This window comes from Entelurus aequoreus, linkage group LG04 (genome assembly GCF_033978785.1).
Source record: "Entelurus aequoreus isolate RoL-2023_Sb linkage group LG04, RoL_Eaeq_v1.1, whole genome shotgun sequence".
Classification (NCBI taxonomy): Eukaryota; Metazoa; Chordata; class Actinopteri; order Syngnathiformes; family Syngnathidae; genus Entelurus; species Entelurus aequoreus.
The window spans coordinates 52,366,460-52,390,999 of NC_084734.1; the positions used below are offsets into that span (position 1 = coordinate 52,366,460).

At 41.3% G+C, this 24,540-nt stretch overlaps 1 protein-coding gene across 1 annotated transcript; it reads right to left on the bottom strand.

Moving 5' to 3' along the window:
• Positions 1 to 10,651: 10,651 nt before the first annotated feature.
• Positions 10,652 to 24,309, bottom strand: LOC133648813 (LON peptidase N-terminal domain and RING finger protein 3-like). The gene is made up of 12 exons (XM_062045270.1): positions 23,536 to 24,309; positions 20,650 to 20,768; positions 20,451 to 20,573; positions 20,182 to 20,298; positions 19,234 to 19,444; positions 19,105 to 19,165; positions 18,887 to 19,001; positions 18,017 to 18,138; positions 16,517 to 16,675; positions 16,266 to 16,428; positions 16,022 to 16,171; positions 10,652 to 14,243 (listed from the first exon to the last, which is right to left on the bottom strand). Exons 1-12 carry the CDS (start codon positions 24,236 to 24,238, stop codon positions 14,058 to 14,060), a joined length of 2,229 nt encoding a protein of 742 aa, XP_061901254.1. The 5' UTR covers positions 24,239 to 24,309; the 3' UTR covers positions 10,652 to 14,057.
• Positions 24,310 to 24,540: the final 231 nt, after the last annotated feature.

Here is a 24,540-nt window from a genome sequence, read left to right on the forward strand (position 1 = left end):
TACCGTGCAGAGTTCCCCAGGGTTCGGTTCTTGGCCCTGCACTCTTTAGTATTTACATGCTGCCGCTAGGTGACATCATACGCAAATACGGTGTTAGCTTTCACTGTTATGCTGATGACACCCAACTCTACATGCCCCTAAAGCTGACCAACACGCCGGATTGTAGTCAGCTGGAGGCGTGTCTTAATGAAATTAAACAATGGATGTCCGCTAACTTTTTGCAACTCAACGCTAAGAAAACGGAAATGCTGATTATCGGTCCTGCTCAACACCGACATCTATTTAATAATACCACCTTAACATTTGACAACCAAACAATTAAACAAGGCGACTCTGTAAAGAATCTGGGTATTATCTTCGACCCAACTCTCTCGTTTGAGTCGCACATTAAGAGTGTTACTAAAACGGCCTTCTTTCATCTCCGTAATATCGCTAAAATTCGTCCCATTTTGTCCACAAGCGATGCTGAGATCATTATCCATGCGTTCGTTACATCTCGTCTCGATTACTGTAACGTTTTGATTTCGGGCCTCCCTATGTCTAGCATTAAAAGATTACAGATGGTACAAAATGCGGCTGCTAGACTTTTGACAAAAACAAGAAAGTTTGATCATATTACGCCTATACTGGCTCACCTGCACTGGCTTCCTGTGCACCTAAGATGCGACTTTAAGGTTTTACTACTTACGTATAAAATACTACACGGTCAAGCTCCTGCCTATCTTGCTGATTGTATTGTACCATATGTCCCGGCAAGAAATCTGCGTTCAAAGAACTCCGGCTTATTAGTGATTCCCAGAGCCAAAAAAAAGTCTGCGGGCTATAGAGCGTTTTCTATTCGGGCTCCAATACTATGGAATGCCCTCCCGGTAAAAGTTAGAGATGCTACCTCAGTAGAAGCATTTAAGTCTCATCTTAAAACTCATTTGTATACTCTAGCCTTTAAATAGACTCCATTTTTAGACCAATTGATCTGCCGTTTCTTTTCTTTTCTTTTCTACTCTGCTCCCAACCCGGGGTGGACCGCTAGCCTGTCCATCAGATGGGGACATCTCTACGCTGCTGACCCGTCTCCACTCGGGATGGTTCCTGCTGGCCCCACTATGGACTGGACTTTCGCTGATGTGTTGGACTTTCACAATATTATGTCAGACCCACTCGACATCCATTGCTTTCGGTCTCCCCTAGAGGGGGGGGGGGGTTACCCACATATGCGGTCCTCTCCAAGGTTTCTCATAGTCATTCACATTGACGTCCCACTGGGATGAGTTTTCCTTGCCCGTATGTGGGCTCTGTACCGAGGATGTCGTTGTGGCTTGTACAGCCCTTTGAGACACTTGTGATTTAGGGCTATATAAATAAACATTGATTGATTGATTGATATTGTTTTCATTTAAAAAATAAATAAATAAATAAAAAATCGGTTTTGAATCGAGAATCGTGTTGAATTGAAAAAAAAAAATCGATTTTGAATTGAATCGTGACCCCAAGAATCGATTCTGAATCGAATCGTGTTGGAAGCATATCCATATTTAAGTGTTACTTCTTTCTAAAAACTCCTATAGTCATATTTACATCAGCTAATGTCTCGTGTGGTACAAAGTGCTTGGATTCGAGTGTCCTTGGTTGTCTTTGTTGAGACTGCCATTACATTCCTAAGATACGGAGCACAGCTAGACTGGGGAAACAGCAGGTAGGGGGGACAGGAGAAGGAGGAAGTAGACAGAAGTTCCGGGGTTTTGGTAGACCGATCTGGACCGGGCTAGGGAACGCTTGGGTGCTGGGTTGGTCTCAGGTTTGTCCTCTAAGCTTTGAGAATAAACTACAAAATACCAACTACTGCTTTTGGTGGTCAATTTAACATCAGCTTATTTGCCATTAAAAGAACTTGGGAGTGGACAGCAGACTTTGACTTCCTTGGGAGGAAGAGCTGTCGACGCAACAATTTGGGGGCTTCGTCCGAGATGGCACGCTGTTGATCGATGACTTCTTGCAATCTTCTGGACAGACTCAATTGGCCAATTCAAGGTGAGCAGAACCTTTCTTTTTAGATAAAATCTGCGTTAGGAGTCTGTCCTGAAGTCTGTAAGTCAAACACTATATTGAACCCCAGCACGCAGAGTTGTGATTTCGATAGATTGATTGCATTTTTGCCGAGCCTGCCATTGCATTAAAATTGTAAATAAGTGGTCAACTCACGCCATTGTGTCTCGATTACCGTGACGGGCAGTTTCATTGACGAGTGATAGTTGGGTGTAGCTTACCCTGGGAATTTGGTCGTCCCTTAATGAGTACGGGTTGCAAGATCCCAGTGACGATAATAGGGCACTGAAACGTACGGAAAAGGCTGGAGGCCATTTGTAAAAGGTACAATAAAGACTCCCGGGTTGGAAGATCCCAGTGCGATAAGGGCACTAGAATTAAGAAAATATAGACACATGGCCTTGGAGTGTGAAAAACAGAAATGTGATGGCAGCGGGGGAGGAATGTGATGAATCATTACTGTTTAATGATCAATTGAATGGACGGTTGTCGACAATGGAATTAGCAGGTAGAGTTAAAAAAAAAAAATTAAAAAAAAGACAACATTCCTTGAAAGGGTTAAGAGGGAGTTTACAATACTCGAAAAGTTGTGAACTCAAACGTCTGGTAAAATAAAAAAAATTAAAAAAAAAAGTAACTGGAAGTTTTATGGTAAAGTGAAAAGGAAAGAAAGTGCTCGTGTGTGTGTGTGTGCGCGTGAGTGCTTACGCGTGCTCGTGTGTGTGTGTGCTGCTGAGTGTGTGTGTGTGTGTGTGAGTGTGTGTGTGTGTGTGTGTGTGTGTGTGTCAAACGACCCGCCCAGACTTTGACTAGGCCACCGCCCCCTACTCCAGTGACAAGAGAAAGAGGTATTAACACGCCCCTCTAAGATTAATCTTGCCTCCGAAAATTAACCCCTTCTACACGTCTGTCCATTTTCCTACGGCAGACATTTTTGACAAATGACATTAACAATAGGGGAAAAGGATGTTTATAACCTTACGTTACGTGAATGCTTTCTAGGAGAACAGAAAATAGAAACATTGTGTGAAGTGTAAGGAAGAGTTAGGGTACAGGAGGTTGTTTGTAAAGTAAAACGAAAGTGAAGGAAAGATGAGAAAGTGACAAATGAAGGTATTCGTAAATGGTATGCTGTTGATTGTGGTTAGCTGCAAGTTTGTTTATTTGTTTGTTTAGTTGTTTGAGTGAAATGGGAAGAAATCATTAGGAATAATTACATGCAAAATGGAATAAAACTATGAGTGCGATAGAAAATGAATGACTAAATGAAATAAGTTCATTTTGGTCATATAATCAACCATCAACCATCAATCAATCAATCAATCAATGTTTATCTATATAGCCCTAAATCAGAAGTGTTTCAAAGGGCTGTACAAGCCACAACGACATCGGCCTATCCTATACATTCACTGAACATTAAATTACCTGGAACATCAACGTTAAAAGAGAAAGTATTAACCCCTTATTTTGCAAGTCTGACCATTTTCCTCCAGCAGAGGGCGGTGCACACCAGACATTTTTGACACATGACAATTATAGGGGCCTACTTTAATATAAGTCTCTTGCCGATGCATACATGCAAGCCATTGTTGACCTTGTTTCCCACCTGTACCTCCGGGAGGGAACCTTTGGCCAAACACTTTGGACAAAGTTAACCCTGATATACACGGTGCCAAAAACAATATATGGCAGGACATTTTATTCATCCCATGCAAAATAGGGCTAATGACAGAGCAACAAGGAAACGACTACTTAAATTACAGATCGCTGAAGATAAAAGTCTAAAGGAACCAAAAGGTCAAAGATCAGCTAGGGTATATTCGGCAGTGGGTGACCTTGCTTTTGAGTTCCAACAGGTGGAGGAAAGAATCCTCAACAGACGTGCGGTTGGACTCGGGTGGTGGACAACACGATGCTTCAAAGCCGGTCTGGGGTAGACACTGTTTCGGCTGTGACCAGCCTGGTCACTGGAGTCGTGACTGTCCGAACATTTCCGAACAGGAAAGGTTCCGTCGTGCCAACAAACGACGACAGGCGTGTAAGAGGACGCCCACATCAGGAGCCGCAGCAGGAAGTACCGACAGGACCCCTGCTGGACATGAGTGTCAACGGACAATTTTATCAGCCACCCATTCGATTCTGAATGCAGAGGTACCAAAAAAACTGTGTGCTTCCTCTTTAAAGGTCGAAGGCTTCGCTGGGGTCACAAGAAGGTTACCTGTCACCAAACCACTTCCGGTTCAGATTGCTGGACCTCCTTTACAGACTGTACCCTGACATTCAAATCGCAAAGAAGGAACATTCCTGGTGTTACCTGACGGCTGAACCACCCAGCTGCGACACCACCACCAAGACTACTCCATGAGCTCATACCACAGCCTGAAACAACAGGAATGGCTGACATCCAACTGCTCTAACGGTGAAAACCCTGACTGACTGAGATGCTTCCGTGTGTTCTGCCACCCGACTCGCCATATGTTATGATTATTTATATATGTTGGAACTCAAGGTGTGGCTGCTCATGTTGACCTATCTTTGCAACAGCTAGCATGGTATAAGATGGACACAATAGTGTCCCACATTGTTCCCTTGCTCTCTGTCTCGCCTACAAAACCAAAGAACTTAGGTCCAATGATAAGACACGGCGTAGCTGCCAAACATTACACCGACACCCAAATACCACATTTTCAAAAGATTAGGTTTAGCCCATAGTGATGTTAAACACATTACTATGGGCTGCACTTTAGACACCTGTAGGCTACGAGGAGCTAGCAGCTACACAACAGCTGAGCTAAAACGACACATTACACATTTAAGCATATCAAATAATTATAGTTGCTCATTACATACACATAGTCGTCAAGACAGAAGTCTGATAGAAAGTATTCAGTAACAAACGTGTCTGCATCATTCAACTTTCTACAACATGAGCTTGACTTAATGAATTATTGGGGCCACCAGGTGTGGTAAAAATTCTAAATACTATTGCTAAAGCATCCGCCATAAGGGTAGTATTTTTCTAGTATTGGTAACAATATAAATATAAGCATATTTTGTTACTTTCACCATATTGAATAAATTACATAAAAAATAGGGTTTAGTTGAGTTTGAGTTATTTGTTATATCGCTAAGGGGTCCCCTACCCTAACAACACCCCCCAGTGGACCATAGAGGCTAAAGAGACTTTCATTGACCTCAAACATGACCTGTCCTCCGCTACTTGACTATTAGTTGACCTTTTTCTTAGATGTTTCTGAAAGTGATAGTATGACTAACACAGTCCTTTTTTCAGAAACAGAAGGGGGTGAGTGAGGGTGGATACAGACTCCTTGGAACAAAATCGACAATCATCCTACTCTGACACATTCCATAGTTTTAACATTTTTCCCGTGGGTAAGAAGTTATAACTAATTTTAATTTGAAAATAATGATTTTACACATCGATAGTACTTTAGTATATCAAATTTAGAATATGGAGGAGGTGAGGGTGAACCATGTATAGTCTTTGATTTCACTGATATGATCAATACGGTACAAGGGAAAAGGTACGTACTGACTTGTGTTGACAATCACAGTGGTTGGCCGGAAGCAACAACAACCTCAAAAGAAGATGCAATATCAGTAATTAAATGACTTGTGAATGACCTAGTACCCCGACATGGTTTCCCCAAAAAGATTAGGTCAGACAACGGCAACCATTTAAAAAAAATACTCACTTAGCCTTGGTCGAAAAGGCTTTCGGACTAGAACACAGGTTTGGGGTACCATCCTGAGTCCCAAGGCAAGGTTGAAAGGATGGACCAGAACATCAAAAACTAATTGGCTAAAATCTGTGCACAGACCAAATTTAATTGGATTGACATGTTGCAATTAGCGTTAATGATCATTCGAAGGTCTGTGAATAAAACTGTTTTACAGCCCTTTGAGTTTTTCACCCTATGAGCTGCGTACAGGTCAGCCATTCACAGGACCAGCAGCCCCCCCCCCCCCATGGAAGGAGGACTCAGCGTAAAACCAAAATGGTATTTTACACAAAAAATTGCAGAATTTGTGTGCCAGTTCTTCTGTACAGATTCCCTTCCGCCCGCTGAGAGGGTCAACATCAAGGTCATCAAATGCAAGTGGACGGAGCCCAGGTGGACTGGTCCCTTCTAGGTCGTAGAACGGACGTCCCACGCCCTTCGACTGGCTGGTGGAGGGGATACCTGGTACCACCTCTCCCTCTGCACTATAGCTGAAGAACCTGACAGATCACCAGGGGATGTCATTGCTGACATCGCCACAACATCTGCCCCTCAGCCCAGGAGACGAGAGAGATTTTCTACCTACATTACTCTTTTCAACTTCTATATTGTATATCCTTGTGTGAGACCAATCCAGTATGCTAAATGTTTCTTAGTTTTTCTTGCTTGTTTGCAGCATAACTATCTGTGTCGTTACATTAAGTGAAAAGTTTGATGTTTATCCCCGTTTTGTTACCTAAATTACTCTGATATTGATAGACGAAAGGCAGGATGTTACACCCGACTAGTGTTCCCTGACGGACTGGTGCTTGGGCGTGTTCTACTGTCTTTGTGTCTCAGTTCATCCTTCCTGACGACAGTGACTGACAAGTGTCTAAGAACATACAGCGGACTTTAAATAGACTGGGTCAAAGGGGATAGCAAGACTTATTTTTTGACTTGTGCAGTGTGATTAATTACGGGGGACACAATAACTATTACCGTGGTAATAACCTCTATATTTGTTACGACTCAACCCTGAACCATTGGTGTCGGATGCAGACAACATACTCTGGTAAGTTGTGCCCATCGTCCCTTTTATGTTGTTTTGGGGCTTGACCTGACTGATACAGACGCTAAAGGAATTATTAAAATTAATGTCCTTGAGAGGGCGTTAACTACCTCTACACCCTCTGTAGCACCTAAAGTACCACCCCACCTCGGTGGTGTTTCAAAGGCTCACATCCGTGCGTGCTAATGACATCACCACCGAAGGCCTGGTAACTTTGACCTTTGACCTTAGGAGCGGGTGCAGACAACCTGTGGCTCAGGTGGATGCCAAAACCTGGGTGACTGTGTTGCTTCTTCCGCTGGACGTCCCTTTTCCCACACTTACCCCGCCCCTTTTAAGTTGACTGACATGTGTACCCTTCTGTTGACAATACCACCCGACTTCTTCCCTTTGTGGCCCAAAAGCTGAATTACACGCGTTTTCAAATTACAGGACCCTCTCCGTCCCCCAACAAATTGGGTGACATCAACCGTTACTGGTGCACCACACTGATAGATGGCTATAGGATAGACCCTTGGGCACGAGCTGACTTATTCTGGTGTTGTGGGAAGCACAGATTGTACATTAGAATCCCGACGTCAGCCGTTGGGCTTTGTGCTATGGTTAGACTGGTGACCCCACTCACCAAATTAACACCCTTTGGAACTCCTGTTTCAGCGGCCTCTCTAACTCCCCGCCGCCGTTGAGACGAACCAACCTGACTCGTGACGCCGTTGAGGGACTTGCTGAACAACTTGCCGAACAACTTGCCCCGACCTCCCTCAGGGCCGTTCAGATCCGCATAGCCCTTGACCGCATCCTAGCCAAGGAAGAAGGAGTGTGTGCAATGTTTGGTGACCAATGCTGTACCTTCATTCCTAACAACACTACCCCCGATGGTTCAGTTCAGAGGGCCTTAAAGGGCCTCCAGGCCCTGTCTAGGGAACTCTCTCTCTGACCCCTTCAAAGATTGGCTTCTAAGCACATTAGGCAGGTGGACTGACCTAATTAAGTCTGTCTTGGTCTCCATTCTGAGCTTTTTTGGCCATCATAGCCTCATGCGGTTACTTTATCGCCCCTTGGGCTAAGTGTCACTAAAGGGGGTCTAGCAAAGTGGTAACTTTAAGACTTTCGAGAATTGTTGGTTTACTTCCCTGACCATGACGACATTGACGTGGACTCCCTCCATCTATCTCCCATGTAAATAAGCTGTTGTTTTATTGCTAGCTTGCTTAAAGAAAAAAAACAGCACCTACTTTAATGTGGGGCGTGCTTTATAAGTTTTGTACAAGTAATACAGATCTTATTAGAAGATCTTAAAGGGGGACTTGTTGGAAGCATATCCATATTTAAGTGTTACTTCTTTCTAAAAACTCTTATAGTCATATTTACATCAGCTAATGTCTCGTGTGGTACAAAGTGCTTGGATTCGAGTGTCCTTGGTTAGAGTCAGAGCGCTGTCTTTGTTGAGACTGCCATTACATTCCTAAGATACGGAGCACAGCTAGACTGGGGAAACAGCAGGTAGGGGGGACAGGAGAAGGAGGAAGTAGACAGGAGTTCCGGGGTTTTGGTAGACCGATCTGGACCGGGCTAGGGAACGCTTGGGTGCTGGGTTGGTCTCAGGTTTGTCCTCTAAGCTTTGAGAATAAACTACAAAATACCAACTATTGCCTGGAGATTGAATATAAACATCAGCGTATTGCCATAAAAAGAATCTGGGAGAGACTAGCAATTTGAATTCCCCATTGGAGGAATGCTGGTCGACGCAACAATATATATATATATATATATATATATATATATATATATATATATATATATATATATATATATATATATATATATATATATATATATATATATATATATATATATTCAAGTCACAAGATGTAAATAGAGTATTTATTGTTGGTGGTTTTTGGATGTTTTTTGGAGAGCTTTATGGGCGGCATAGATGACTCCCATCAGCTGCAGTGTTAGCCCCCCAGTACTTGCCCTATATTACACATTAGAATTCATTAAAGACAAAAACACATACAGTATGTGTTCATGTCTTACATAAGGATTTTTGGCTCTGGGAATCACTAATAAGCCGGAGTTCTTTGAACGCAGATTTCTTGCCGGGACATATGGTACAATACAATCGTCAAGATAGGCAGGAGCTTGACCGTGTAGTATTTTATACGTAAGTAGTAAAACCTTAAAGTCGCATCTTAGGTGCACAGGAAGCCAGTGCAAGTGAGCCTTGTATAATTGTTTGGTTGTCAAATGTTAAGGTGGTATTATTAAATAGATGTCGGTGTTGAGCAGGACCGATAATCAGCATTTCTGTTTTCTTAGCGTTGAGTTGCAAAAAGTTAGCGGACATCCATTGTTTAATTTCATTAAGACACACCTCCAGCTGACTACAATCCGGCGTGTTGGTCAGCTTTAGGGGCATGTAGAGTTGGGTGTCATCAGCATAACAGTGAAAGCTAACACCGTATTTGCGTATGATGTCACCTAGCGGCAGCATGTAAATACTAAAGAGTGCAGGGCCAAGAACCGAACCCTGGGGAACTCCGCACGTTACCTTAACATAGTCCGAGGTCACATTGTTATGGGAGACACACTGCATCCTGTCAGTAAGATAAGAGTTAAACCAAGACAAGGCTAAGTCTGTCATCCCAATACGCGTTTTGATACGCTCTAATAAAATATTATGATCAACAGTATCGAAAGCGGCGCTAAGATGAAGAAGCAGCAACATAGATGAAGCATCAGAATCCATCGTTAGCAATAGATCATTAGTCATTTTTGCGAGGGCTGTCTCCGTAGAGTGATTTGCCCTGAAACCGGATTGAAAAGGTTCACAGAGATTGTTAGACGCTAAGTGTTCAGATAAACGGAAGGTGGGACACCGGCCGGTAGTTTACCAGGAGATCAGGATCGAGGTTAGGTCTTTTGAGTAGAGGATGAATAACCGCTTTTTTGAATGCTAGGGGAATGTGTGTGGCACACACATACGCTAGGTTACAGCATGTGAGGTGAGTGACGTCAGTGAGTGTGTGGGCGAGAGAAGAGAGAGAGCGGTATTGTGAGTGTGAGCGGGGACTAGTTTGTTTTGTGTTGGATTGGCTGTGTGCAAGCAATCAATAAAGCAAGATTTGCAACTAATCGCCGGACTCATCATTCACTCTAAAGTCGTCCGCTGTGGAGACCCACTGCCGGGTAAAGTGAAGGGTGTTGCCCCGAGCATACATCCTGAAGAAGTGTCTCCCCTGCCTCTTTGTTATGGTCTGGGAGCAGGAAGCAGGAAAGGTGCAACAAAAAGGAAACATTTATTTTTGATTCATTGCCAATATTGTTTGTTTGTTTTGTATTATTTTGTAGTTTATTGTCAAAATATACACTCCCATTGTCCACTTAAATATTTCTAAGATATTTCTTTATTCTTAGACAACCGATTCCCTTCCGTGATTGGTCATTTCTATGGACACAGAAATGACGTCACCTAAAATTCCGTTTACGGCACATAGTAATGTCGTAATTCAGCTCTGAGTGTGACACTTAAGATTCAGCCCTACACTTCGCTGAAAGTGTGAGTAAGACGCTTGATAACTAACTTTTAAGTGCAGCTTTCAGCGAAGAATTTATTTACTCTTAAGTCAACTCTTAGCAGACTTCTTAGGAGTAATTCTAAGAAGCTTGATAAGTACGGCCCCAGTTCTCCTTCAAGGAAAAACGAAAATCTTTGAACACGAGACGCTGCATCTCAAGGTAATAGCCCAAATAAATTGAAATTGAAAGAAAAGTGCAATAAAAGTGACAACAATGACAAAATCATGGCGAATATCAGATGACTCAGGTTTTATTTGACATTTTTTTTCATTTAAAGAGTTGAAACAGAACATGAGTAGTTGTTTCATGAGTTCAAGAAAACCTCATCTGCATGTCCACGCTGTCACATTGTCCTATTAGTTGTATCAGTATGAACATTTCAAACTTCTCTCCCAACATTATACCGTTTTGCCCTTTTTTCCAATTTGTGCGGTTTTATTTTTGTTGTTTAATTGCATTCTTAAAACATGCCAACTCTTGATCTTTTCTCTTGTTGCATCACCTGTGCAAAAAATTCATAGAATAAACCAGATAATTAGAAATAGACATATTTATTGTCGTATTGCCAGTTGGACAGTACAAGTACATTTATGATGACTTTCATTGCTACAAAATGACATTTCTAACCTCTGAGGATTCAGTCTGAGACAAACATTTAAATTCATTAAAAAAAAAACCCTCAGCAAAAAGTCCAACGTTAAGTTTGTGCAATAAGCTTCTTTGAACTTTACGTCCAGTCAGTTTATTGGAAGAATTGTTTGATATATAAATGTGCTTATATTTGAGTCTGATGAAAAAGCAATGCTCAAACATGAAGCTACTAACACACACACACACACACACACACACACACACACACACACACACACACACACATCACACGCACAGCACATAGTTTAATTGAACATTAAACAACAGAGGTAATCAATCATCAACTGTCGACTTGGTCACTATACACCTGCAATTTCCCATCTTAGCAAACTGTACTGTAAAAAGATGTCTTACTATTTAGACATCAACATTAAAACTAATGCGATTTTTGGACTGTTATCGAGATGACTACAAAATAATGGAGTTATTTGCTATAATTGACACCAGGATGCTGCATCCCACATTCGCTCACATTCCACTTTCTATTTATTAACAGGAAGAAGTCCAACGTAAGGCACAATAACTTCTGTCGTTAGAAGAGCCTTTGTTTACAAAACTCCATGTCAAACTTCACCAGGAAAAACAAAAGCTACATTGTATATATACTGAACTACTGTTGTAATTATGATGCACTGAGTGAATTGTCCCTTCCGAGTTGTACACGGCGGGTGTAATTACATTTCCCTTTTTGTTCCTAACATGCAACGATGCTTCAGAAGAAAATGTTCCCGGAAGGAAAATATGAATCCAATTTAGGTCAACGTATGCTAACAAAACATTGTAGCTTTGTCTTATAGCAGACAAAGCAAATCAGTGTAATACCTGCTAACACAATATAAAATGTAATGGTACCTTGGGATACAAGATGTCTCTTGGCTGAACCTTATACTTTAAGTTACAAGCAAAAATCAGAGTTACTGGAAGATCCGACCATTAGCTTATAACCCTCCCTAGGAAGAAGAAAATATTTCACGCCCCCCCAACACACACACTTTCCACCGTGACTATAAATAGTATAATTTGTCTATAAAATTAGTATAACAATACCTCCGCATAACATTGTAAGGTTATTAACATTAAAGGAAACAACACACCAATCTTTCCTCGTCTCCCACCGTGGTTACAGTGAAGCCAAGTGCTACATAAGCTTCATCATATTCTGGTACGGTTCTCCGAGTTCACACGTGGCCCCCCAGGGGGGCCCGCCCCACTATTTGAGAAGGACTGGCTTATAGCCAGAGATGGATATAACTTTTTTTCTACAACCATTGGAAGAAAGAAAGTGCGTGAAGGACAGTTAAAATATCTAAACGGCAGACATTTAGATTTGGAGAAGCTGCTGATGGTGTGTTTGACGGAGAAGGAGCATACAATATTTCTGATACAAGTTTGGTATTCTGTTAAATAGGAATGCAAAATGTTAAAATTTTAGTGTTTTGGGGGAGCCAAGCATCGCTGAAATAAGATTTCAATACATTTTATTGGACGACACTGTTTTGTAATACAAGCTTTTCGAGCTGCGTCACAAAACCAATTAAACTTGTATTCCAAGGTACCAATGTATATCTAATTAATAATTAATTCATTTCATTCTTACAATATGCCAAGGGCCAACAAGGAACCAGCTGCGGGCCAAAAATGGCTACTGGGATTCACTTTGGATAGCCCTGCACTAATGTAAGTAAATCACACTACAACATATATGGTGGTTAAATCTGACATCTCAGTACTATTGCATATGAAGTAAAAAACAAATGATCATAAACATTATAAAACAATTCTTACTTAAGTAAAAAAAAAATTCAAGCCAAAGCTACTAGGCTGCTATTTTTGGACAAAGTGCTAACAGTCCCGGACATTTACAAGATGTCCGTGGAGATTGTCAGTCAGTTCGTGTGATGGTAGTCCTCAAAAACTTGAATGGACTCTTACCTAAGTGTGGCCTTTCCTTACTTTATGTCTGGTGAGAAGAAGCTTGTGGAATGAGACAATCTTTGGGGGAAGCGATGTCACAAAATTGCAAAATGGTGCCAACTTCCTCTTTGGGTACAAACGACAACGGCAACCCTAATATGACTTTTGTGACATCTCTCCCACAAAGGTTGTCTCATTCCTCACCAAGTGAAGAAGCCTTTAGGGTGAGAGGTCTTCCACAAAGAAGAAGAGCCAATCAGACTTTTGCTGCTGACGTCCACAGGGCATCACACTTTTCTCCAAAATATATTGGTGGGAATTTTACATACATTTTTCGGCTATTATATTGGAATTACAAACATTTTCATAAAAAGATGTTTTCACATTTGCAGTTAGATGGAAGTGATTTCTTAAGAAGACATGCGCTATGATTTTGTTTTAAGGCCTTTGCCTACTTTGTGTGGAAGTACGAAATGAACGCTGAATAAATTCTGCTTTGTGAAAATCCAAAAGTGAATTTGTGCTCAACTTTCTCTGCATGACGGCTAATGTTTCTAGGTGGCGAGCACAAAGAAATCACCCTCGAGAAAATGACAAAACAAATGTAAACAATGCCACTGCATGCATAAATAAGGACACAAAATAAATAATGAAGAAAAAAATGTAAAACTCCAAACATCAAAACAGCAAAAGAGACAAACGTGACGATTGGAGGAAGATAGTTGCTAATTAATATGACGTCACTTCTGTCACTTAACTGCAGTGGGTGCAAAAAGTCAAAGTTTGGTCTCACGTGAATACACAAAGTGTGTGTTGTGTGTGAGTGGGGCGTGGGGTAATTGCTTTAAAGCTCACCTCCAATCTATTTAGTGTTTAATCTGATGCATGAGGAAGAACAAATTGGAGGAGCCTCAACAACAAAGTACAACCTTGTCCATGGAGGTGCATTAGCATCATGATAAGAGGATGGATGAATGACGAATGGATGACTGCGTGTTTGCGCATGGCGCTACAACGAGAAGGTGCCAACACATCGGCTGAATGGTGACTGTGGGGCTGGGGTTGGGTGGGGTCTATTGTGACCGCTGGCCCACTGGGAGGCCCCGATGTATGCTCTGGGCCATGAAAAGCAGAACCTTGCGGATGCCGCTCAAGCGGTCCTTCAGAGATGTGATGGCCAGGAAGGGTAGCTGGGCTCGGCCTTCTAATGGAAGAACAGCAAGTAACCACCAACACCATGACGGACCGTTGGGACTGGCCTATGGGGGGCAAGAAGAGGAGCATTGTGGACATGTGGACGCTTTCAAGTGTCAGATCTTTGGTTTAGAACACGACAGTCTTTTTTGTGGAAGTTTCTTGAAAATGTCATTCATAATTTACTAACTACAGTAAGTATAGTAAAGAAAATTAACCATCGATTCATGCATTCATTCATTTATAGAACTTACCATTTTCTTTTCAACATAACATCATAGTGGAACAGGTTTATGTCGACACCCTTCGGACTGGCTTAATGAGGTCGATATAACCAGAAGGTAGCCATTGCTTGCACAATTACTTGTGATTTTGTCCCGAAATATAAGATGAGTGATCATAAATGTTTTTTATTTTTACCTTTTGTGCATATTTTTTTGTGTTTTCATATGCTATGTTATACTGCTGTGCTAATTTGTTTATATGTATTCACTACAATGACAATACAGCTTTCGTCCCATGGCTAACAATGTAAAAAAATGTGTTGTGGTAGACTCCAGGTTAATACTGCCATGCTTTTACCAAGTAGTGAACTGTTTAGACTTACATAATTGCTTCAAGTCATGATTAATCAATCATCCACATTATTAAGCAAAAGCCATAAGGGGTCATCCATCCATCCATTTTCTACCGCTTGTCCCTTTTGGGGTGGCGGGGGGTGCTGGAGCCTATCTCAGCTGCATTCGGGTCATATTATGATTTTTTTCGACATTTAAAACACTTCTTTGTGGTGTACATAACATGTAATGGTGGTTCTTTGGTAAATATTTTACATACAAATTGTTTTACAGATCATCTTCAAGCCGCTTTCTGACCATCTCTTTAAAGTGCACCGTTTTGTGGGCCAGTCTGCCATGTTGTAGTTTTTAGCGGTACAAATATAAGTTAGAATTATACAATACTTTTTATTAAAAATGACACCAGCGCCAGTCTGCCCCACAACAAGAGGATAGAAAAATAGAAGTAATTGACTACAACTTTGGACGACAACTGAAAAAAATGGCGGACTCCCGCACAGCTCTTTGGGTAAACCTTATGGCAAAATATGTCTGGTTTGGAAGGAGGCAAAAGTGTTTTGTTAATATCTAAACCAGTGGTCCCCAACCACCGGGCCGTGGCCCGGTACCGGTCCGTGGATCGATTGGTACCGGGCCGCACAAGAAATTAAAAAATAATAATAATAAAAAAAAAAAATATATATATATATTTTTTTTTTAATTAAATCATTCTGTTATTAATATTTCAGGTTCCTACATTATACATCAATATAGATCAATACAGTCTGCAGGGATACAGTCCGTAAGCACACATGATTGTATTTTTTTATGACAAAAAACAAAACAAAAAACAAAAAAACATAATCAGTGGTTATCACTTAAACAACATCTAAACACGATTAATAAACTTAACTGTATTTTTTTAGTTTACTGTACTACTAGGTTTTAATCCTTTGGAGTCAAGGGTAGGACTTACATTCTTTTGTATTGACCTTTATAGTATGTCCACTCATCCATTTTCTACCGCTTGCACTCGGGTACAAGGCTTTTTGTGTGACTGTAAGGTTACTATTTACATTTTTACATTCCATAATCATACTACAATTAGAGTAGGGATTTTATTACAGTAAATTCTCTAACATGATTGAAAAAGTTCTTATAACTCAGAATGCAAGTAACAATTACAATGTACTAACTATGTACACGATGCCGGTCATCCAGTTCGAGGGGCGTCAACATTAACGTGTTGCAAGGCAACCCTTCATTGGTTGTGTGTGTGATCATACCTGAAGTTCAGAGTCTTTTTCGGGTATGGGTCCAAAATGGCCCTCAATACGTTCCTTCTGCTCCGCCTTCAAAGAGTTGACCCACACCAGAGCCTGCTCATACACGGTGTCATGCAGCGACTGCAGCTCCCCCTTCGCCAGGCCTTCCACCTACCAGTACACGTACCAACATGGATTAATCCTCACATCAACTAACTGCATCTCCTTTCACATCAACTAACTGCATCTCCTTTCACCCTTTTACCTTTACGTCCTCCAAGTATTCAATATCAGCCGTGTTGTAGCCGTCTCTCTCACTGTGCTGAACGACTTTAAACCTCCGCCTGCCGATGGTGTCCACAACTGAGCGGCCATCGGCGAAGAACTTCGAGTCACGGATCTCCAACAGGCACCCGTAATCTGCAAACCTTGTAACAAGAAGGAGGCAAGAATGAATATCACACCGTTGGGACATGTGGGTCGAAAGCCACCTGTGCCGTTTTGCACTTCACTGACCCTTTTAGGTCGTCTCCCAGGCACATGCCAAAGCAGTTGGTTCCCGTCTCCATGCATCGGCGAATCATCAGTCGGTAGCAGGGCTCGAAGATATGCAGCGGACAAGGAACAGTGGGGAAGGCCATGGTGCACACAAATATAGGCACGTTCTTGTTTAGGCTGAAGAGAGACAAAAAAATCTTAGTCTAATTGACTCATTTGCATTTCTGTCAAGATGGAATGGAATCTTACACTCCATACTTGTCTATTTTACATTAAAATGAGATATTGATATGTGAAAGGAAATAAGACCGGTACATCAACACATGCTTCCATTTGACTCAGTATTAACAACAGATAAAACACTGGTTAAAAATAATCAATTATACAACAATACAGTTATGTTACAGTTATGTAACTACACACCTCTTAGACTGGGTGACTGATGTCGACATAAGTGGTTGTCGACATAACCAACACACGCTTTTGCTTGCATATTTACTTGTGATTTTGTCCAGAGTCATAAGTCAGAATGAGTGATAATAAAGGATTATTGTTTGTTTAGGCATATTTGTATTTAGATTCTCGTGTTTTCATGTGATATTTTATAAATGCATCCGTCAAAGCTTCATTTCTAATTTGGTTGTATGTTTCGAGGACAATGACAAAGTTTTTCATACATGCATCAAATATTTAAAAACAACAAATGCATTTTGTTAGCTGCTACTGTGTAATCCAGGTTAATACTGCCATTATTTTATTCAGAGGCTTATTTTGCACTGAACAGCATGTGCATGTTTTACAGTTGTGTAAATAGTACAAATCATTGAGTGATAGAAGGGATGGGAATCTTTGGGCACCTCATGAATTGATTACGATTCTGGGGATACGTTTCGATCATAAATCTATTAATTTTTGCATTTTTAATCATTACACTGTATATAATTATTATATTTATATATTACAAATGAATTATTTCATTTAAATATAATACTATGTATAGAAAAGCTCTTCCTTTGGGTGTTGAAGTATACGGTAACGTATTGCGTCATTTCCGTTTTTTGGATGTGGTAATGGTAACATAATTTAACATATTTAGGTGCTGAAGACTCGATTATGCCTCTATGCATTTAGCTTTTTATCTTTCTTCTTTGCAAGTTAGCAATGGCAATGGAAGAGATGAGGAGGGTTCTGGCGCTGAATCTAATCCAAAACTCACTTTTGTTGCAAATATTGACCCACAATCCGAGGAGAAGTCAATGTACAACTAGCAGGGGAGTTTTGTTCCACTGTTTATAGTTATTTATTAAAGAGAGATGTTTGCTCAAGCCTTCTGGCGTGTGACACTTGATGCCTTACGTGACACGTTCTAAGAGTTCAGTGTGTCAGTGGCGCGACTGTGGGTCAGTGGGTCAAACGGCAGCACGAGTTATGTCAGCGGCAAATATGAGTCACAATGTAAGGATAAGATCAAACGTATCATGTGAATAAAGAGGAAAGTTCATTGGTTGTGAAACTTACTTGGAAAGCTCAGCCATCTCCTCCTGATGGATTTTCTGTCTTTCCACAAGCTCAGATGGAAGATACTTTGCGATCAGGTTCTCCATTAGTGCAGTCTTGCAGTACTGTCTTTGAACCAGGTACTATTGAAGGGCGGCAACATAATGATGCTTAGTTTGGGTAGCAGACATTATAGTAACTCGAATCAATAAAATATGTAAGATAACAGGAAAGTTCATTTTTAAGGCTTAACATTTATAGCAGGAGTGCACAAAAGGCTTTTTTTTTGCCTTCATAGCAACATACAACTTGACAAGCCTTGGGCCTTGTCATGGATTCCACAAATATTCAATGTATACACATACTAAAACTTTCATTTATTTACCTTGCATCATAACTTCACACTGATGCCACATGCTTCAATAAATCTAGCAATCTCTTTTAATTCTACCAGTCAATTACAAAAATATGCTATTATAACCACAGAAACATATACCGGTATATGTAATGTGGATATATCACATACATTTTGTACTATCTTGATGAATTAGAGTTACCAAGTTTTGAGCAAATAAATGACGTGCATTCAAGTTAAACATTTTAAAAATGTTCCTCTTTGACATGCTGACAATAAAATCGCATTGTAGTCTTTTTTAGTTAATTCAAATTAAATAAGCGAGTAATCTACTGTGATTAATCGCAATTAATCAAAATTCAAATATGGGGTTAATCTGATTTTTAAAAACTAATCGTTTGACAGCACTAACATAAATGTAATGAAAGAAAGGTATGTTAGATTGGTAAAATTATTAAAACAAATCATCTGGAAAAACTTTGTTAGAAAAGGTTTATTTGCTCAATGCGATAGTGGACATGTTGTGTATCTCGTACCTCAGATAGCTCTTCTTTACAGAGTGGACACTTTGGGTTGTGGTCCAAACATCTCTTGAGACATTGAAGACAGAAGGTGTGACCGCATGGCGTTGTCACTGGCTCATAGAGCAATCTGTAAAAAAATAAAATAAAAATACAAAAGAAGACATGAGCTTCCACTTTAGCAATTAATTACTTCATTGTGGCGAGTTTCTAGGATAAGTAGGACACCTCACCTCATGCAAAGAGAACATTCCAGATCTGTGGGATCCAAAAGGTCTTTCACCTGTGTTGGCTCTAAAAGATTAGAGGATTCTTAGTCTGGCACTTTCTTCGTAGTGTAAATCTATGTTAGTTATGCTCACCACACTTCTGTCTTTTTTTATCTTCTCTCCTCCCCTCTCCTTCCTCCTCCTCATTTACGCTGCTTCGCTTCCGTTTGAGGAGGAGACATTGATAAAGCTTTCTGTCCTCTGGCTTTCCTCGAACTTTGCCCTCGTTGCTATCGGAACCCTCGGCTGCAGGAGCGGCGGTGGCGACATTGGACACAGGTGACAGCGGGGTGGGGCCAACAATCTGAGAGAAAAAAATGATATGAATATTAGGGGAGTTTCTCATAATAAAGTATGGGATTATATGGGCTTGCATCTAAAATCTCCAAAATAAGCGCTCCGATACAAGCAGTCCTGCAGCGTGTACAATTATGCAAAGCTGGTTAACATCTAAATGTCCTTCAATAGGCACACAAGGTTGGTCTTACAAAGGGTAAATGTGGTAGGTTATAGGCTACTAGGAGCGAGAGGCCATACAACAACTAAGCACACAATAGCACATAATCTAGACATACATAATAAGTGTCCTTAGTTTAACATTATTGCAGTTTAAAATTACTTACAGATACAAAAGTCTCCAAAGCTAAAGCATATTAGAAAGTATCCAGTAACAAACGTTTCTGCATCATTCAACTTACTGCCTCATGAGCCTAGATCAATTAATCGTTGAGGCCACTAGGTGTAGACACTGCACTTCAACATAAAGACAGCATAAATCTACTTCAGACGGTTAATAATAAATAGGTTACGATTTTATATTACTACCATTTTTTTCTCTTTGACTAATTTCTCTTGACAAACCTTTTCTAACAGTCCACACTACAAATTAATGATAGTATGTATGATTCGTGCTGATATCATATCGGATCAATGTTGCTATCGGCCTATACTCAAGGCTCCAATATCTGTAGTGAAAAAGTTGTATCGGGAACCCCTATTGATTACGCTTCACAGAAGGACAGATGGGATGACGTCTCTTACTTGGGATGGCGCGCTGATGCTGCTCTTGATGAGACCTCTAGAGGGCAGGAAGTTGGGGAAGTCAGCGATGTGTTCAGGGACCTGATTGGTCACTGGAGCAAGGAGGTCACTAAGGAGCTGGGAAAACAATGACTAATTTGATGATAATGTACACTACTTGTCACAATTGTATGGTATAACAGTACAGAAGTACGTATAAATGCTCTTTACAAATATAAGAATACTGTTGCACTCAGGCTTCAAATGTGTATGAAAGCAAGCAGGGATACCTTGTTAGCTTCGTTCCTGGCCAGTTTACAGTAAGGCTCTATGGACAGACATAGCAGGTACTCTCTCAGTGCTTCCTCAGTTCTGCCCAGTGAGACCAAAGCCTGAGCCCTGCGAACATGACCCTGATGGCATGAAGATGTCATATGTGAGAGTTCATCCATGAATGATCAAATAAGTAAACATATCGTTGGATCGTACCTTGGACCACAGAGGCGTGAGTCTGCAGGCCATTTCAGCGTCCCTAAGAGCCATGTTGTAATTGTTCAGGCTGGAGTGGATCTGGGAGCGGTTACTGAAAAGTATGTGGTCAGTGGGTGCTGCAAGAGGAAAGTAAAAAAAGAAAGCTATGATATAAAATGTTATTAAAATAATACAAGCAGTAATTGGTGGCAGTTATGTAGGTAAGAATAGACTAATTAAGTGAGCAACCTGATTTGACTGGTATGTACTGAATTTCATTATGTTCAGATTTAATAGCTGCAACTAATTCATAATTTTATGTAATTTCTCAAATATTTTAAATAGTTTTCTATAAATTTGCAAATATTTTCATTGGAATGTGAACTGTAAACTGCAGTTTCACATGTAATGTCTTTTTCACAACCTGCGCAACAAGAATTGGCTTGCTGTGTTACGTGAACAGCTATCTCAAAAAGGGTTGTGGGGCTAGAGTGCATTTCAAAACGCATGCCTTCCAAAACTATGCAGCCCTATCAAGGTCACCCACATTCTGGGTTTCATAACTATTACAATTCATGCAAATGGCACATTTAGCTTAAAGAATATGCTTTGAACAGTTGTTTTCACACATCCAGACAATACTTTTTAAAAAAAAGAAGACAAATCAAGTACTTGTAAGGTGATCAGTATGTGGATGTAAATTTACAATGCAGGCAAGTGCAATTCTAAGTACTGTTATACACGTTCACACACACTCCTGAAAAGCTTTGCAAATTTCCATCTGCATTAACTCCCTGAGGATGTTGCCCCGACTTCTCATAAAACCCACATCCATCTAACCCACAGGATAATGCTGATATGTTACGTAGTCACCAAAGTGTTGAAGAAAGCTTTACATGTGCAAATTAAAAAGGTCAAGCACAGAAACATACTTGATTGAAGCGCCATACTGACCCAAATATACATTAAGACAATCCCATTATTTTCGAGATACTTGAAATGTTGACCAAATTGTTCAATATCAGTGACATAACCGACATATTTAATCAACAAATGATATCTTAGTTCTTAGCTGTTTGTTGACTCCCATTCAATGATCTAATTCATTTTCAAACTGGCACCAATGGTGTGTTTGAGGAAAAAAAGCTCTGACCACCTGGGGATCAGTTTTTGGGTGCCACTTGTTGTTTAGTGTGCACATATCTCTATCCTTAATTTGAGACTTTCTTCTCAGAAGAAAAATGCCATCTCAGTATTTCCATATTCTAACTAATCCATTCTGTTGATTGTAGGGAACTCATGTGAATATTCTCATCTACCCAGGTCATTGTATTCTCAGGGCATTGAATCGATCGTAACGAGGCGGTTCAGGTCGCAAGAGCTGTCTTATCTGGGGCCGTACTTATCAAGCTTCTTAGAGGGCCATTTTACACTTAAGTCCTGAGAATTTGCGAAATGTAGTCCTACTCTCAAACTTAAGAATAAAAGCTTTTTATCAACGTTCTTAAGTCTAAGAATCACTCCTACTCTCCACGATATTTAAGAGACCTTCAGAGGTGTCTTAAGTGGTTAGGAGTTGCCAGCAGGGGATGGCACTGAGGCGAGAGAGACGTGCGCGAACATTCAGGGAACGGAACAATGTTTTTTTTTTTTTGATGACGAGCAGCTGATCAAACGGTATCGTTTAGACAGAGCGGATATTATTTTTGTCACAGATTTAATACTTTTCGATTCCTTGTTGATTTCTGCATGTGTCTGCAGTGGGCTAGTATATATAGAGCCACCCACACCAGTTTCAAATTAGTTGCCTAATTAATGAATTGGAAAGAAAATGTTATGACAGTAGCGTATGTGTGTGGCCGTGAGGTGAGTGACGTCAGTGAGTGTGTGGGCGATAGAAGAGAGGGAGCGGTAGCGTGAGTGCCGGCGGGGACTAGTTTGTTTTGTATTATTTTGTAGTTTATTGTCAAAATATACACTCCCATTGTCCACTTAAATATTTCCAAGATATTTCTTTATTCTTAGACAACGGATTCCCTTCCGTGATTGGTCATTTCTATGGACACAGAAATGACGTCACCTAAAATTCCATTTACGGCACATAGTAATGTCGTAATTCAGCTCTGAGTGTGACACTTAAGATTCAGTCCTACACTTCGCTGAAAGTGTGAGTAAGACGCTTGATAACTAACTTTTAAGTGCAGCTTTCAGCGAAGAATTGATTTACTCTTAAGTCAACTCTTAGCAGACTTCTTAGGAGTAATTCTAAGAAGCTTGATAAGTACTGCCCCTGGTCTTCGAAATGATGAAGCCTGCCTGGATGGGAGTACAAACATCTTCTCAGACCACCTGAGCAGTCAAGTTGCGATCAATTCAATGCCTTCAGACTTGCAGAGAACTTATTGTTAAGTGATCCAGGTCAGGCTGGAGCTGAATCTCCAAACCTGACCCTGGCCAAGAAGAGAAGAATGCAGATTTACCCTGTGCTTCTGTGTACTTTAAGCAAGCAGCAATTGTTTTTTAGAGCCACAAAGTTTATGCCCAAACTGCATTCTTCCACAAATATGCCACTAAATAGCTGCATGTGTCCAGAGATTTAATCTTGAGGTTATATCACCAACTATTGCCATGTCTGGATGTCGCAGTTGGCACCACTGAGTGTGTATTTCTAGTGGTGACCTGCAATAATACCCTTGACCCACATTTGAGTCATTCTCACATTACACAATGATGGAGCCAGGGGGCGGTTACACACTTACGCAATGTTTGGCCCAGTGGCCCAGCCAACATTAAGCTTGTTATCCAACATGTGGAGACTCAGTCGCTAAACACTAATGACGCTCCCATTCATTGGTGTGCAATATAACATCCATAACTAAGACAAATTACAAGCAGAACACCTACCTATGAGGATGGCTTGGTTGTATTTCTCCAGAGCTGCTTGCATCTTCTTCTCCGCGTACAGGCAGTTGCCCTCCCGCCGCAGCCGGCCGGCCTGCTGCGCCCCGGGGAACCACTTGGCCAGCAGGTTGCAGAGGACCACGTTGACCCGGAAACTGTGGACGGCTACTTTGGAGCTGTGCCTACACGTTTTACACACAATCTCCTTCTTGTCCCTCTCCAGACACTTCTTACAGAAACTGTGTCCGCACGGCAGAGTCACAGGCTCAAACAGCGAGCTCAGACATATCCGGCAGGAGAAGTCTTCGTCCCCGCTACCTGTGGCTCCGACACCGGGGCTACTCGCTGTCGCTGCCCAGGCATTCGCGCCCACGCACGGCGTGCCGCCGCCCTCCGGCTTCGTCATTGAGGTGAGGTATTCGATAAGGTTGTGCAGGTGTGCGGGTCGCAGTCTCTCTATCTCTGCGGCTTGCCGGTACACCTCGAGAGCGTCGGCGAATTTCCCCCCGAAAGCGAGCGCGTCAGCCCGCTTCACCATCAACTTCTGCCGGCTCTCTCCGACCCCGAAAGCCGCTAGCTGGCACTCGTAAATATCCGCCGCCAGGTCGAAGTTTTTCGCCCGGAAAGCCTCGGTGGCGAGCTCCAACATGCTGTCGCTCTCGGTCTCCATGGCTGGGGTGTTGATGGAGCTTTGAGTGTGGAGCATCCCCGCTCATGTTAGTTCGGGCCGGGAAGCACGAGTGACGGACACCACCCAGCACTCATAACACTTAGTGGAGCAACGCGGAGGGGGGAAAAAAAAATGTTACGTAAAAGTTGTATCACGTGACGTCGATCGGATGTTCTCATTGGGCAATTGCTGGGGGAAACGGTTACAAAACAATTGACCATGTAACACTTTCAGGACGGGACAGCAGCCGGTCTGATCTGCATTCAGGTATCTCTAGAAGGGTCACATAACACAACCCTCAAGTAATTAATTACTATTTTTAGATTTTGTATTGTTCA